The following is an 11,016-nucleotide window of genomic DNA, read 5'->3' as shown; positions in this document are numbered from 1 at the left end:
CAGCACCCTGCATTCCTTCCATTCACCTACAGGAGCTGACCACTCACTCCACAGAAAAACCCAGTTCACCTCCTGACGGCTGAAGGTGAGTGCGAAGTGTCCTTAGATGTGTGCGTCCAGGCAGCGGAGCAGAGTGCACTAGCAAATAAGAGTGAGCTGTCAGCCACGAGCATACGGAAAAGCCAGTCCGCAGAGACTAGGCAGGTAGGAATGAGAGCGCTGACCTTCTGGACAAGGTCCAGCTGTTGGCAGGGGTCGGGGTGGGTGCAGAGGATTTCTGGGGCAGTAAAGCCATTCCGTGTGGCACTGCAGAGGTGGACATGACATTGCACTCTTGTCCAGGCCCCAGAACATGTGGCTCTGGGCGATGACATGGCAACGTAGGCTCACCCACCAACAGATGGACCCCCTGGGGGGACGGCGGTAGTAGGGGAAGCTGTGGGGTTGGTGTACCTTCCCCCACCTCCCTCCATCGACCTGGGAGCGGGGCCCAGCCAAGAGGGCTCTGCAGGCCCCCTGGTGTGGAGGCCCACAGCACAGCCCCTCCAGGGCAGTGCAGGCCTGGCTCCAGGCAAGCTGCCCCAACTTCCCGGCTGGCTCCCTCCTCCACGAGGCCTGCTCCCTGTCCTGACCTGTTCCCAGTTCATCCACAGGCTCACCCCTGCCCATGGGTGCCCAGCCCTGAGGGGTAGTACTGTCACTTAAAAGAGTGCACGCAGCAGGGCCTCGAGTACTGTCCAACAAGTCGCTGGCTGAGGCCTCGGTTCTGTTCTGGCGCAGCCCCGCCCTGGGCTCCCCACAATTCAGACCACCTCTACAGTGGGGTCCTAGTGCTGTCCTGCCTGGACCTGCGTTCCCCTCGGCCCCAGCTCCCCAGGAACTCCGTGAGCAGGGACAGTGCAGGGCACAGGAGCCTGGCTACACCAGCAGACACGGTGACTGCAGTGTGCTCTGGACACACTTGCCTGGTGGGTGTGGCCACGCTTGGCCACTTCAGCCTGAGGTCAGAGAATGTGCACTTGGGCACTCTGGACTGGACAGCCAGCTGCACACCTGAGCACAGACGGACAGTAACATCTGTCCACAGGGCCTGCTCAGTGTTTAACTGCCCTTGGGTGGCCACCAAAGGCCACACAGCTTTTCCACTACTGCTGTCCCATCAATGGCCCGTCTGTTGATGGATGAACCTACATTGCCACGTCATTGCGCAGAGCCACACGGGAAGCGGCCACTCCCTGAGCAAGTGGGATATGGACGAGGTGCTCACACCCAGGGCTAAATGAAAGGAGCCATCCTCATGTGGACGGCGGCTGGCAGGATGCACAGGGGACTCAGGGTTGGCACTGCCACTCTGGAGACCAGTGAGCACATGTGTAATCTGTGCGCTTCTCCAGATGCCACGTGTGAACACGTGTACACCTGTGTAGGTTCAGCACACACGCTCAGGAGGACGGGAGCCTGGCCTCCTGACTCTGGATAGCCCAGGAAGGCTCCTTGGCTGCCTCACACAAGGACCAACCTGCTGCCACCCGAGGCTCAGCACTGGTGGAAAGACAGGCCACCAAGAATCACGGTCCCATGGAGAAGAACCTGAAACTGTTTTTGCAGCATAGGGAGCTGCAGGGCCCCTCCCCTCAGCTCTGCAGGGCCTGGCCAGGGCCAGAGGCACTGTGGTGGGAGGGGGGCTGGACAACCAGGGCCCCGTCTTGCTCTGCACAGGGCCCACGGCCAGGTCTGGCTAGTGCTCCCTGCACACGTGAACAAACAGGGCTCTACCAACCAAGCCCAGGCTGCAGCCACTGCCCCCGCGGGCCCGTCTGTTCAGGCCCACAGAGCAGAAGGACGTCCAGGTGAAGTGTGCAAAGGCTGGGACTCCAGCTGAGAGAGCCCCTCCCCAACCAAAGTCACCCGAAGGACACCAGCACACAAGCAGCCTTTATTCCCCCCTCCACACACCTGTGAGCTTCTGCCACCCGGGAATCCACAGTCCACCCACCTGGTCACAGAGGGAGGCTGAGTGACAGCAATTTCCCCCTACCCCCCAAATTAAGAGAACTGAGGCTGATTCAAGAAACCTCATGGATACAGCCCATTCACCAATTCCAGAAGGCCCAGATGTCCCTGTCAGGAGTTTCCAGTTTGGACAGGAGCCATGCTGCAGCTAAAGGACTGCCTGCTACAGAAAGTCCCTCCCCTGATCAGTGTCCACTTGAGACCAGAGGGTCTCTACCCTTCAACGTGCACTTCTGGTCTCCTGATTATCAGACAGGTAACATAACAACTGGTTTTCTTCCAAACCCAAGCATCCCAAATCATCAAACCCAGATCGCAGCGTGGTATTTTCCTCAGGGTCTCTCCTGGACAGGGACAGTTGCTGGGGGAAGTGGCGACTGCTTGCTCCTCAGGGGTGGACAAGGAATGCTCAGCTGCCCTGTCAAGGTGTGGCTGGCCACCCTCCTGCAGCGAGGAGCCTCAGGCCAGACCCCTGTCCCACAGCAGAGCTCCCTGCTCAAGCAGAAAACATGAAGTCAAACAGAAAAGCAGCTCTGGCCCTGTGCCCAGCTGGTCACGGGTGGCAGACGGCTCCGCGGCAGACGGGGGCGGCCAGGCGCAGGAGCTGTCATTTCCCTGTGAGTTCCAGCACCTTCTTCACCATGGCCCCGATCCCGTCGTGGATGTGGTGGAGGGCGGTCTCACACATGAAGGCTGGGGTCGTGACCACCTTGTTTTTCTGGTCCACGTGAGCTTCGTGCGCTGAAGTTAAGGAAAAATCATCACCCAGCAAAACCAGAGGCAGCGGCGGGCCGCGGTGGGCACAGACTCTCTCCCCAGGTGCCCTCCCTGCCTCGGGGCCCCTGCTGGCCACTGGGCCCCTCAGTCAGGTGGAAGACTGGTTTCCAGCTCCCGTGTCCAAGAGGACAAGGGAAGCTCGGGAGCCCAGGGAGCAGAGAGCCCCTTCCAGAGGCACCACTCCAACGCGCTCCACCCGGGACAGAGGCTCTCCAGGCTCCAGCCCTCCTGACCGCCGGGTGGTGCCTGGGCCCCCAAGGTCCCCACGGGCACCTCCCCACACCATGCTCAGGACCACAGACCAGGCGACCCAGGGGACGCTGCCATCCAGGGGACGCTCACTGACCACCCAGCAGGTGGGCAGTGGGCATGGACACACGGACCTCCCTGGCCAATGCAGGCCCATCCTCCAAACACATGGCATTAGGCTTGCCCTCCTGGCCAAGGACATCCACAGCAAAACCAGCAAGTACAGTTCTTGGGGATGAGGCCCTCTGCCAGGGGACCCTGAAGGGCCAAAAGAGAGTGTCCCATGTGCGCCATGTCACCACAGAGGCCATAGCCACCAGAAAGGATATGGTCACACCCTTCACACAGTGCTTGGCACCCAGGGCCTTGATGGCCTCGGCAGTCCCTGCGTAAGGCCACTTGCCACCCTCTTCCTGCTCATGGCCCACGGTGACTTCAACACCTCTGAGCACTTTGGCCGCAAGGACAGGCGCGATACAGCACAGGCTGAAAAGAGAAAGCCCCCCCCCCAGTGAGCACAGGGACTCTGTGGAGCTGGGGCACTGTCCATACCCCGCAAACCGGTGCCTTGCAGGTGGTGGCACCAGGTGACCCGGCGCTCTCCTTGAGCCAAAAGACCCCTGGACAGTCCTGGGAGAGCCAGCCCATGAGGACCAAGGGGCACAGTGAGGCCAAGCTCCCCCAAGCCAAGTGGCTGCCAGCCGCCCAGAGCCCCTGTGACACCCAGAACCCTGGCGTACAGGAACACAGACGTCCTCTTACTGAGAAAATGGACGAGGCCACTTCACCCATCAACAGGGAACACATCTGTACCCACTGCTCAAACCAGACCCTGTCTGGGGGCATGGCTAGTGTGGGGACACATCAGGTTCTGCTGGCAGTCTTGCTTGAGCTCTGACCTGTGCTGTGACCTTCAGTGTGCAGAGCCCAGCTGGCGTGCGTCAGAGGGCCCCAGGCGCAGAAGGCCAGGGGCTGTGACAGCCCCATCCACCCGCAGAGCAGAGCCTACAGTCTTCCTGTGGTGGCCAGGTGCCAAGGACAGGCCCGGTTAAGGCACCAGTGCCTGCCCTAGGGGACCTGCTCTGCTCTCCAGCAAGAGCTCTGACCCCCGTCAGCCAACGCAGGGAAACCCAGGCCCCTGGGTAGACTGCCGCAGTGCTGGGGTCCCCGCGCAGCCCGCACCTTGACCGCGCCTCCCATAGTGCACCTGGGCTTGCTCTGCTCCTCAGGGGTGCCCAGCCCAGGGGCCATCTCCAGGGCAGAGCCACCTGCCACACTGCACCGCCTCCAGCCTGGGAATGAGCTGCGACAGGGCTGGAGGACTCAGCAGCAAGTGCAGTGGCAGCTGTGGGCTGCACGGGGACGAGGTCACGTGGGACACTGAGCCTCGGCTGCGTGGGATTTCCTGAGGGAGGCTCGCAGCACTGCCCGGCCACTGTGACTTGGCCCTTGACAGAGCTGTGACCGCACCAGTGAAAGAGTGTTTGCACAGGCTCAGGGGCTGCTCTGATGGAGGACAGGAGGTCAGGAGGACAGGGACACTGCTGCAGCCAGGATAATTCTGAAAGTCCCCACCAGAGGGGAGGAGCCCCTCCTTCCCGGTCAGTTCTCAAAAGAAATGGACTCCTGAGGACCACAGAGTGAGTGGTTTTGGAGCCCATGTGGCTCAGGGGGGCGGCTCCAGCGGAGGCTGCCCAGCCGCAGGTGCACCTACCCAATGGGCTTCCCAGCTCCGTGGAACTCCTTCAGGACCCGCTCCACGTCCTGGTTGACTCTGCAATCCTTCCCGTCGACAGCGAACGTGCTCCTGCCAGAGGAGAGGGCCTTCTCAGCGTGGCATGGCAGGCCGTGGCGTGGTGTGGCCACGCAGCCACACTCCAGGCGCGACCCCACCCCCAGGGCCACCTCAGCCCATGAGCAAGCAGCGTGTGTGGATGTGAGGGTGCACGGCTGCCCACGCCCACGCAGCCACAGGCACGCTCCTGCTTCCCACAGAGCAGCAGGAAGGCAAGAGGCAGCTGGGAGGCCGCCAGGCATGGACAGAGCCAGTCTGCGACTACACCCCGCTCCAGGGTCCAGGCACAAGCCCCGAAAAGTTCCAGGAGAACTGTAACTAGCCTAAAAACAGCAAGAGATGCTTGCTTCACCAAAAAGGACTGAAACGACATTTGACAAATGTCCACTTTCCTGCCTTTGAGAGCAGGCCACTGGGGAGGCCTCTGCACTGGGGGGTGTGCAGCTGGCAGAACCTTTCAAACTCACAAGTGCACGTGCCCCTGCGCCCTCTCCACGCTCTGCCTCCAGAATCTCGGCCTGCTCTGTGTTCTCCTCCCACTCGAGGTCCTCACTCTTCTGGTGGTGAGGGACACTCAGTGTCCTGTCGCGGCAACTATTCCAGAGGGCATGTAAGTGCGCTGAACTTGCCAAATTCACCCTTTAAATGTGTGCACGTTAACTGTAACTCCAAACACCACTAAAAACAAACAACTAGAAACACCTAGTGACCACCAGAAGGGACAACCTATCCTCCCAAGCAGGGCTGCGCTGGACAGCTTACAAACCAGCTCTGAACTAGACCATGGGCCAGTGGGAACACAAGCACAGAGCAGGCTTCAGATGCTCCTGTCCGGCTACCTTTGGACCTTCCCATGTAAACAGGGCGCTGGCAGTGGTGGCCAGAGAGGGCCTGAGGTCAGGAGGGGGAGGGGGACTGGCTCCCCACCAAGCCTCTGTCACTGCGGGACCCTGCCCTGCAGGCCCAGCGGCAGCCATTCTATGGAGGGCCTACCTTTCTCCTGACAAGGTCACAAAGAACAGAATGGCAATCAGAAAGACCGCAGCGTCTCCCAGAGCGGACTGCGAGCCCAGACAAACAGTGTGACGGAGACCCACGGTCCTCAAATACCAAGGACTGTCCCAAGAGTCTACTTCTAAGTTAACACAGGGGACACCAGCAAGCCACACAGGAGGCATGAACAAACCCTACCACTGACCTCTCACCCATGGGGCAAGGTGCTGATGGGCAGGGGCACGGTCACGTGAACTCTTCTGTCTTTCAGGGGAACACTGGTCCCGTAGGAAGCAGAAACCCAGCTGACGATGCGCACACCCTGCTGTGTCCCCAAGACCAAAGGACATGGGAATCCAGGAAAGGCACGTGCCTGCTGCCTGCCCAGGGGGCACTCACCAGCTCCCCGGTTTGGGCACAGGGAGTGCATGTGAGGCAGGACAGTTCCTCGAGGGAGAACGGTGTGGGTGCTGCAGCAGGGGTGGGAGTGGGAAGACCCCAGGAGCTGCGTTTCTGTATCAGGAAGGCCCAAAGGGCCTGTCCCTCCCTTGTGGGTCCAGGGCGCCCAGAAGGTGAGTGGCCAACAGGTTGCCGTGTCGTTGCCGGCAGAATAAATGTCAACTTGTCATCAACCACACTGGGAAAAGGACAATCAGCGGGCACCCAGCCTCAAGGCAGCTGGCCGCAGCACCCAGGTGAGCCCACTCCTCCCGCACAGAGTCTTAGGGCCTCAGGAGCTGGTTCAGCGGAGGCCAAGGCAGAGGAGGGGAGTCGGCTTTCAAACATTCAAATGACTCCTGCTGGAAGCGTGGGTCAGGAAAGCCTCATGCCTGCGACCTAGATGTGAATGCCACATGCGGGGGGAGGACACACGGGAAGGGCAGCCAGGTGGGCGGGGCAGCACGAGGGGCACCGGGAGATCAGCAGGCGAGGGCCGGGCGGCCCGGGCTATGGGGGGGTCGGCACCAGAGGGCTGGACATGGGGCAGGCAGAGGTGCAGGCAGCTGGACTCTGGCTCCCACGGGGCACTGTGGCACTTGATAGCACCAGGGAAATGGCCTGGGGACTTGCAGAGCTCTGTGCAAGGCTCTCCCAGGAGAATCAGCATTGCCATCTCTAGGCTACAACACACCTAGGCCAGCCCCAGGAGGACTTCCGCGAATGCACAGGGACAGAGAAAGGACCTCTAGCGAACCTGATGAGGACCTCCGCCTAAGACTCTGGCTGCATGCCAGGCCCTCAGTCACCACGCTGCTTCCTACACAGCAGCCCAGGAGGAGAGCAAGCAAGGCCCTTCGCTCCCAGGCTACAGAGACCAGTTTTCCCTGCTACAGGCTCTGAGAGAACTGGTCCCGGGAGGGAATACGCACTCAGTGGCTGATTCTGCCCAGACGAGATCCACCAGCATGGAGCTTAGCGAAGAGGGCCCCAGCCCACCCTGTCAGCCACCAGGTGCCTCGAGAGCTCAGAGAATGCAGGGAAAGAGACACGCCTCACTGAAATGCTACCTGGGCCCCAGGCCAACGTGGCTCCCTGAGCTGGACACAGGCAGGCACACAGCCAGACCTTCAGCTCAGGGCAGGTGTGCATGCTGCTTAGACCCTGAAGCTTAGATACGCACAGATTTTTGGCAGCTCCAAAGCCTCCAGGGAAGATGGCAGCATCGTGGTTGGCTGCACTGAGCTGAGCCAGGTCAGAGATCTTGCCTCGGGCGATCCTGGCTGACTCCGTCAAGACGTTCCTGGGAGAGAGCACAGAGGGACACAGAGGAACAGTGTGCAGTCAGGAACAGGAAACAGGTACCCATGGGACGCGTCCTGCGCGCAGCTTGCAGCACAGAGGGACTGTGTTGGTGTGTGAAGACTTGATGCTTGTCAATCAGCACTTAGGATGGCTACCCAGAAGAGGTGAGAGAATTCCAGTGGCCCTAAATTTATGTCAGAGGTTGGCCCTGCCCAAGGACTTGGAGCCAGGAGCCACCAGGAGTGGAAACTCATCGGGAGGTAGGAGAAAGGAGGGCGGGGAAGGCACCACTACTCCAGAGGTGCGAACCAGCCAAGGCTCAGTCACGGCAGGAAGCAACTGCCTGCCCAGGCTTGTGGGGCAGGTGCAGGCTTCAGGGGCCAGGGTCTCAGGAGGGGAAACAACAGGGGTCCTACATGGGGCTCCCAGGAAACACAGCAGCAGCACCTGAGAGGCACCACCTGTATGGAAAGGAAGGCGTGAGCACCGGGAGTCACAAGAGGCAGCACGCGAGGTGCTCCCACTCTTCCAGAAAGCATAGCGGGTGGGGAATATCCCGAGCAAAGCAGGTGCTCCTGGACACACCTGCTTTCACTCTCAGAAGGCTGCCCCTTGGTGTGATCCACCACGTGCATCTGACGGACATCGGGGGCAAAGATCTGGACTTCAGCCCCGCCACGGCTCAGGTGCACCAGGATCCTACAGGGAGAGAACCACAAGACCACAGCTTGGGGCATGCCCAATCCAGAAGATTCGTGTCAATGTGCTTTTCAAAATGGATTTCAGCTAAGTGACAGACAAAAATTCCTAGTGTATGAGATACCATATTTGCTCTGCAAAGTTAGGGTCACTTTGCTAATGACCCAACTCACCTCCCCCCGGTGGACCACAGCACAACTGCAGAAGCTGGCTTTCAGACAAGAGAGGGTGGTGAATGGATGGGCGTCACAGCCCAGAGGTATTCAGGTTCCTAGGCACCCTTCTTCACTCAGAACCGATCTGACCTCCTGTAGGCTGCCCACATGACTCTCCAAGTGTTAGGGGACAAACAGAAGAGAATGGTGGGAGCACAAGTTTAAGAAAATAATTCTATAAAATGGGCCCACTGTGCAGACCCCCACATGCTTTCTTCCTTTTTTTTGGTACCAGGATTGAACCCAGGGGCACTTAGCCACTGAGCCACATCCCCAGCCTTTTATATTTTATCTAGAGACAAGGTTTCACTGAGTTGCTTATGACCTCACCAAGTTGAGGCTGGCTTTGAACTCACAATCCTCCTGCCTCAGCTTCCTCAGTCACTGAGATTACAGGTGTGTGCCTAGCCCCATATTTATTTTCCAAGAATCAATTTACCTGAAGCCCTGCCTGGCCTGAGTGGACAGGCTATGTCACAAATTCCTCAGCAAACTACCTGCCTTAAAAATGCAGGACTGAGATAATATTGATGGGAGAAACCCAGGTTACCCTGAAGGGGGAGACTTTTGTAAGCCTTTTCAAAGACCAGATTCTGAAACTGAGGGAGATAAGAATAATTCTTCCTAACTATAAAATCTATAAGAATGTATGGTTAAGAATCCAATTAGAACTGGTCAGCATGGGACAAGGTGACCTAAGTTGTCAAGGCAGTGGGAACTTGAAGGGTCTGATGTCACCTTGCTACCAGTCAAAAGTCAAGAGGTGGACCTGGGTGGGACTCTCTGGAAACTTTTCTGGGATCCCCAATAAAACTGGAGTGCAGAAGAGGTACTTTGTCCCTCTCGTCTCTGAGACTTCCCACTCTGTCCCTTGAGAGTGTCCCCTTTCCCTTTTCTTACCCTGCAGTAAACTCATTCCTGTTACCCTAAGCAACATGTCTGAAATCTTTCTGACTTGATCACAAGAATGGGGTTTGGAAGTGGGGGGGGGGTGTCTTTGTGCTGCCTCAGTTTCCTGGAAGGCCCCAGCCCTGTAATAGAGGGGACAGCAGCAGGTATGCAACACAGAAGAATGAGGGGCCTCTGGTTACCATTTAGGAAGTCCCATTCCTCATCTTCCCCAACTTTCCTGCATGAGTAGTGGGGGAGAGGTGCAGAGCTACATAGGAACAGGATAGAATGAGGTCCACCTCCCCAAGGACACTAGACCACAGTGGGGGCAATACTGGAATTGACTAGGGTTTTCCTCTGTCTGCCACAATTCCAAATACCAACAAGTCCAGGTTCCCTAATCCTGCCCAGAATGCTACTCTGACTGCCCCCCCCCCATACACAGAGGAGGAAACTGAGGCAGGAAGGGTAATAACTTGCCCAAGATCACACATTGCCTGCAGATAGGATCTGGTCCTGGTCACCTTAATGCTTCAAATAGTGCCTTGCCAAATAGCCCAGGACGTCCCCATTCACTGGCCAGTTCCTGCCTCATCCGCTCTTTCTATCCATACCCAAATTAGGAAAGGCATCGGGCCCTTTAGTACACCAGCTCAATCCCTCAGAGGCTCCTTATGTCTGGGCCAACTCCAGGCCCAAGCTAGCACAGTGGTAGCACCCTCAGGGTGGCTGCCCTGCAGAGCCACAGCCTCGGGCTCCTAGTGGATGAAGTTCCTTTCTAACCTATGAACCAGAAGTGAGGTGGGGGATCTGCCTGTGGGCACTGAGCACCCTACTGCCTGCCTACCTACCTTTCCAGCAAAGCAAAAAACCCACAGTCACTACCTCGGCCACTAGAAGATTACCTTCTGCACCCCACCAACAGATGGAAGTTAGCTTCCTTGCAGAGGAAACACCAAGTGCACTAAGCCCGATCCCCATGTTTCTATACGTACTAAAAAGCAAGTGAAACGTCACCGAAGTGAAGACAACTTTTGCCATTTTTAATGCAAGAAAAGGTATGGACAATAGGAGCTTTTCTAAATCGCTGGAGAGTTCCCGCTGAGGACTTACGCTGAGGCCTCGTGGATCTCCGACCCGTCATAGACTCCGCAGCCCGACAGCACCTGCGGAAAGAGGGGAGCTGACCGGGGGCGGGGACCGTGCAGGGCAGGGGGCGAGCTCGGCCGGCCGGGACCGTGCAGGGCAGGGGGCGAGCTGGGCCGGCAGGGACAGTGCAGGGCAGGGGGCGAGCTCCGCCGGCCGGGACCGTGCAGGGCAGGGGGCGAGCTCGGCCGGCGGAGCCGCACTCACCAGCGCGACCCTGGCACCGGGGCGCGGCGCCGAGCCGTGGAAGGCCGCGCGCGGGGAGGGGGCCAGCCCACAGAGAGACAGCGGCCGCAGGAGCTCGGGGAACGGCGCAAACGCGGAGGCAACCCCCAGCCTCGGGGCCACTAGGGCCCTCAAGGCCGCCATTACAGCGCAGAGACTTCAGGGTCGGCGGGTCACGCGCGGCGGAGCCCTGCGCAGTAGCAGGAGCTGCGCAGCTGCGCCGTTGGGCGGATCCCGAGCGCGCCTGCGCAGTGGCCAAGCTCCTTCGCG

General features: G+C 59.1%; 1 protein-coding gene across 2 annotated transcripts; it reads right to left on the bottom strand.

Moving 5' to 3' along the window:
- Positions 1-1,916: 1,916 nt before the first annotated feature.
- On the bottom strand, positions 1,917-10,973 carry Gatd3 (glutamine amidotransferase class 1 domain containing 3). Of its 2 annotated transcripts, XM_046439010.2 has the most exons (7): positions 10,729-10,969; positions 10,489-10,541; positions 8,156-8,269; positions 7,449-7,568; positions 4,754-4,846; positions 3,369-3,525; positions 1,917-2,749 (listed from the first exon to the last, which is right to left on the bottom strand). In XM_046439010.2, exons 1-7 carry the CDS (start codon positions 10,888-10,890, stop codon positions 2,621-2,623), a joined length of 828 nt encoding a protein of 275 aa, XP_046294966.1. In that variant the 5' UTR covers positions 10,891-10,969; the 3' UTR covers positions 1,917-2,620. The 2 variants fall into 2 exon arrangements, with proteins under 2 accessions (XP_046294966.1, XP_058433282.1); XM_058577299.1 differs by having other exon boundaries at positions 1,917-3,525; positions 10,729-10,973.
- Positions 10,974-11,016: the final 43 nt, after the last annotated feature.

Source organism: Marmota monax, unplaced genomic scaffold, assembly GCF_021218885.2.
Source record: "Marmota monax isolate L192 unplaced genomic scaffold, Marmota_monax_Labrador192_F-V1.1 WCK01_AAM20220418_F8-fsc00125, whole genome shotgun sequence".
Lineage (NCBI taxonomy): Eukaryota > Metazoa > Chordata > Mammalia > Rodentia > Sciuridae > Marmota > Marmota monax.
The sequence above is the reverse complement of the archived record's forward strand: the minus strand, read 5'-3'. Positions and strand labels throughout refer to the sequence as shown.

What these genes read in the sequence shown, in the direction of transcription:
- Gatd3 (XM_058577299.1), bottom strand. Translation starts at nt 10,890, where the DNA reads ATGGCGGCCTTGAGGGCCCTAGTGGCCCCGAGGCTGGGGGTTGCCTCC. An exon ending in GAGATCCACGAGGCCTCAGC is followed by an intron (nt 8,270 to 10,488) that starts GTAAGTCCTCAG and finishes CTCTCCCTGTAG; the next exon opens with GATCCTGGTGCACCTGAGCC. An exon ending in CCTTCTGAGAGTGAAAGCAG is followed by an intron (nt 7,569 to 8,155) that starts GTGTGTCCAGGA and finishes GCTCTCTCCCAG; the next exon opens with GAACGTCTTGACGGAGTCAG.